This window comes from Sinocyclocheilus grahami, unplaced genomic scaffold, assembly GCF_001515645.1.
Source record: "Sinocyclocheilus grahami isolate Dianchi unplaced genomic scaffold, SAMN03320097.WGS_v1.1 scaffold44.1, whole genome shotgun sequence".
Lineage (NCBI taxonomy): Eukaryota > Metazoa > Chordata > Actinopteri > Cypriniformes > Cyprinidae > Sinocyclocheilus > Sinocyclocheilus grahami.
Window position 1 is genome coordinate 460,367 of NW_015505223.1, and position 4,899 is coordinate 465,265.

The 4,899-nt window shown below is 38.6% G+C and overlaps 1 protein-coding gene across 1 annotated transcript in view; it reads left to right on the forward strand.

Moving 5' to 3' along the window:
• Nucleotides 1-710: 710 nt before the first annotated feature.
• The window catches only part of parapinopsinb (parapinopsin b), a 5,941-nt gene continuing 1,752 nt past the window's right edge, over nt 711-4,899 (forward strand). Inside the window, exons 1-2 of the mRNA XM_016268275.1 lie at nt 711-1,044; nt 2,035-2,363. Coding sequence (XP_016123761.1) covers nt 711-1,044; nt 2,035-2,363 — 663 coding nt within the window. The remainder of the gene's footprint in view (nt 1,045-2,034; nt 2,364-4,899) is intronic.

Below are 4,899 nucleotides of genomic sequence, written 5' to 3' on the forward strand. Positions count from 1 at the left end.
TATATATATATATATATATATATATATATATATATATGTTCAAAATCAAAAATCCACATTACTTTATTTCCGTAAATATTTATCTAATACATGATAATTCGCAATGAGGGAAATGAGGAAAAGGACAAATTCATAGCACTTACAAAGTAATATTTTTTCCCCAGTACACCAGTTGTACTGTTCATTTTCCACTTGTTCTGCCACTAGTCAATGCATTGAATCTGGGTTGACTAGTAGTGGATCACATGACTACAGTTGCGCTTGTTATACTGTATGGTGACAGTAAAATGAGAAATCTTTTTCTGCAGGTTTTGTGACCCACGATTTGCTGATAGTACTTGCTAGCAATATTTGGCTGTTTAGCATGGTCCAGTTTGCCCCTGCTTATTATTCCAAACTTCTGACTTCAGTCATTCAAGTCATTCTTCTGCAATCAAGGGAAGAGGTGGATCAGTGATCACACCCAGAAGGACTTATTGTGTCTTAAGTCCGGATCTTCAGGACTTTTCTTCTTACAGCAGCTAATCTGAATAAGAACACTTTTTTGTGTGTTGTCGACTTGAAGGTGCAGACAGAAAGTGCATGTCTGATGACCCTGAAATGACACAGCAGAGAAGATAGCTTGAAACTGACTGGAAAACTACCAAAACTACAGAAAACGTTTTAGAGGAACTGTTCTTTATCTGTGCTTTTAGTTAAGGCTTGAGGGGATGGCCTCTTTCCCAGAATTCCTGAATGACTCGTCTATCCACAATGACCCTGGTGCAAAGGTGCCCCTGCCTTGGGCAGGATTCATCACGCTGTCCCTCCTCATGGCCGTGTTCTCCATCACAGCTGTCGTGTTGAACACTACAGTGATAGTCGTCACCCTCCGGCACAAACAGCTGCGGCAGCCGCTGAATTTTGCCCTGGTCAATCTCGCCGTGGCCGACCTGGGCATCACGTTAACAGGAAGTGTGCCATCTGTGGTGACCAATGCAGTGGGCTACTACATTACGGGACGGGTCGGATGTGTACTGGAGGGATTTTGTGTGGCATTATTTGGTAAGTCTGTTCTGGGTTCATTCCAACACAAAATAATTTTATTTATTTATCTCTTATTTATTTTTGATTCACTAAAAAGAATCAGCTGGTAAGAGTAATTTGTTCGTGAATCGGACAAGCTGCACTTTAATAATTTTTTTATTCACTAAAAAGAACCGGCTCAAAAGAGTCGTGAATCTATCAGTCAGAAAATTTAGCCTAAAAAAATCTAGTTGTTTCTCAAGCAAATATATTTTTAACATTATCCAAGGGAATCTTTCTGTTAACCCTTAAAATACGAGTTGAGTGAACTCTAACTTAAAGGGTTAGTTCACCCAAAAATGAAAATTCTGTCATTAATTATGTTACTCACCTTGGTGTTGTTCGAAACCCGTAAGACTTTTGTTCATCTTCGGAACACAATTTAAGATATTTTTGATGAAATATGAGGGCTCTCTGGCCCGCAAAGAAAACAAAAATAACGACTTTATTCCACATTTTTGTCTCTACTGCTTCACTTGTGGAGGCAAGTTCACGACAATAGTCACAGTACCATGACGCGAGTGTGTGGCGGCGCTGACCCAGATCCGGCGTAATGACGTCATCACGTCGGATCTGGGTCAGCGCAGGTGCCGCCACACGCGCCACACGCATGGTACTGTCGTGAACGTGCGTCCAAAGTGATGCAGTAGAGATGAAAATGTGGAATAAAGTCGTTATTTTTGTTTTCTTTGTGCAAAAAAGTATTCTCGTAGTTTCGTAACTTTACAGTTGAACCACTGATGTCACATGGACTACTTTGTCGATCATCTTGGTACTTTTCTGGACCTTGAACGTGGTAGTTACCTTGCTGTCTATGGGAGGGTCAAATAGCCCTCAGATTTCATCAAAATATCTTAAATTGTGTTCCGAAGATGAACGAAGGTCTTACGGGTTTGGAACAACACGAGGGTGAGTAATTAATGACAGAATTTTCATTTTTGGGTGAACTAACCCTTTAACTCTGCACAGGTATAACAGCGCTGTGCACAGTGGCCCTGATTGCAGTGGAACGGCTGTTCGTAGTGTGCAAGCCTCTGGGTACCATCACATTCCAGACCAAGCACGCCGCAGGAGGATTGGCGTTCTCCTGGCTCTGGTCTCTGATCTGGAATACTCCACCTCTCTTTGGCTGGGGGAGCTACCAGCTGGAGGGAGTCGGCACATCCTGCGGACCTGACTGGCAGAGTCGAGATCTCAAAAATGTGTCTTACATCATCTGTTACTTCTCACTCTGTTTTGCTGTGCCATTCGTCATCATTGTGGTGTCATATTCATGGCTGCTCTACACGCTAAGACAAGTAGGACATTGTCCTGGTTTACTTTACTGTTTTAATGTTATGTTTCTGAACTGTTGAAATGTAGTTGCAGTGGTGTGCAGTAATGAAGCATTACTTACCTGTAATTGATCAGAGTAGGCCTATTGGTAGCACTTTATTTTACAGTCCTGTTTCTCATGTACATACTATGTACTTATTATAGTAATTGCAATAACTAGGTAATAGCTAGGTACTAACCCTGAACCTACCCATAAACCTAACCCTACCCCATGTAGTTACCATATATTACCAGTACTTTCTTGTAGGTACACCGTAAGTACATTAAGTACACGTACTGTAAAATAAAGTGCAACCTGCCTATTTTCATTTTGGCAAATGTTTACTTTTACTTCGATACATTCTTAATCATAATATTGTCATTTTGATCCTGTTACATTTCATAAAAACATATAGTTCGTCCCTTGTGAGAAGCACGATTTGAATTAAAAAAGTTAAAGGAATAGTTCATCCAAAAATAAAAATTTGCTGAAAATTTACTCACCTTTAATTAGGCCATGCAAGATGTAGCCTAGATGAGTTTGTTTCTTCATCAGAACAGATTTGGAGAAATTTAACATTACATAATTTGCTCACCAATGGATCCTCGGCAGTGAATGGGTGCCATCAGAATGAGAGTCCAAACGGCTGATAAAAACATTATAATAATCCACACCACTCCAGTCCATCAATTAATGTCTTGTGAAGTGGAAAGCTGAATGTTTGTAAGAAACAAATACATCAAGACAATTTTCATTTGAAAACCATTGCTTCTGGCTAAAATACAAGTGTTCAATCCATATTGGTTTTTATCAGCTGTTTGGACTCTCATTGTTGCGGCACCCATTCACTGCAGAGGATCCATTAGTCAAAAAGTGATGCAATGCTAAATTTCTCTAAATTTGTTCTGATGAAGAAACGAAAACATTTTTGGGTGAACTGTTCCTTTAAGGCATTTTGCCTTATGTAACGTCTGCCCATTCTATTTTTATACTGTTTGTTGCCACATATTTACACAAATTTAGTTTTTCTTAATTTTAAAAAAAACTAAATGTTATAGTCTGCACACTTAATTTATCAGTAATTAGATTTTTTTTAGTATATTGAATAGTATTGTATTGATAGTGTATAACGGGTGTCAAACTCAATTCCTGGGGGGCCGGAGCCCTGCAGAGTTTAGATTCAACCCTAACCTACCCATAAACCTAACCCTACCCCATGTAGTTACCATATATTACCAGTACTTTCTTGTAGGTACACCGTAAGTACATTAAGTACACGTACTGTAAAATAAAGTGCAACCTGCCTATTTTCATTTTGGCAAATGTTTACTTTTACTTCGATACATTCTTAATCATAATATTGTCATTTTGATCCTGTTACATTTCATAAAAACATATAGTTCGTCCCTTGTGAGAAGCACGATTTGAATTAAAAAAGTTAAAGGAATAGTTCATCCAAAAATAAAAATTTGCTGAAAATTTACTCACCTTTAATTAGGCCATGCAAGATGTAGCCTAGATGAGTTTGTTTCTTCATCAGAACAGATTTGGAGAAATTTAACATTACATAATTTGCTCACCAATGGATCCTCGGCAGTGAATGGGTGCCATCAGAATGAGAGTCCAAACGGCTGATAAAAACATTATAATAATCCACACCACTCCAGTCCATCAATTAATGTCTTGTGAAGTGGAAAGCTGAATGTTTGTAAGAAACAAATACATCAAGACAATTTTAATTTGAAAACCATTGCTTCTGGCTAAAATACAAGTGTTCAATCCATATTGGTTTTTATCAGCTGTTTGGACTCTCATTGTTGCGGCACCCATTCACTGCAGAGGATCCATTAGTGAAAAAGTGATGCAATGCTAAATTTCTCTAAATTTGTTCTGATGAAGAAACGAAAACATTTTTGGGTGGTGAACTTTTCCTTTAAGCCATTTTGCCTTATGTAACGTCTGCCCATTGTATTTTTATACTGTTTGTTGCCACATATTTACACAAATTTAGTTTTTCTTAATTTTTAAAAAAACTAAATGTTATAGTCTGCACACTTAATTTATCAGTAATTAGATTTTTTTTAGTATATTGAATAGTATTGTATTGATAGTGTATAACGGGTGTCAAACTCAATTCCTCTGTGTGTGTCAGTCATATTTATTGTTGTCTGTCAAAAGTCCATAAGCTCCAGCTATGTCTAAGCTCATGCAAGGACAAAGTATTTCAAGGGCGAGAGCAAGCCACGCTGTAGGTTGTGTGTTCATCCCTGCTCAAAGATAATGTTATATCACAAGTGGGGACACACAAAGCCTGTCCATGGTTTGCTTGAGAACGAAGCATTGTTGTAGAGCTCGCCAGTTGCACAAACATCAGTTACACAAGCATATTATGCCTTATATTATAATGAGCAGCATTAATAAGGAGCGGAGCTCGAGCAGTCGGGGTGGATTGTGTTTTTTTTCCCGCTATTAAATGCTCCGCTCTCGCCGGGCACGCTCCGAGGAGTGTGTCCGTGCCT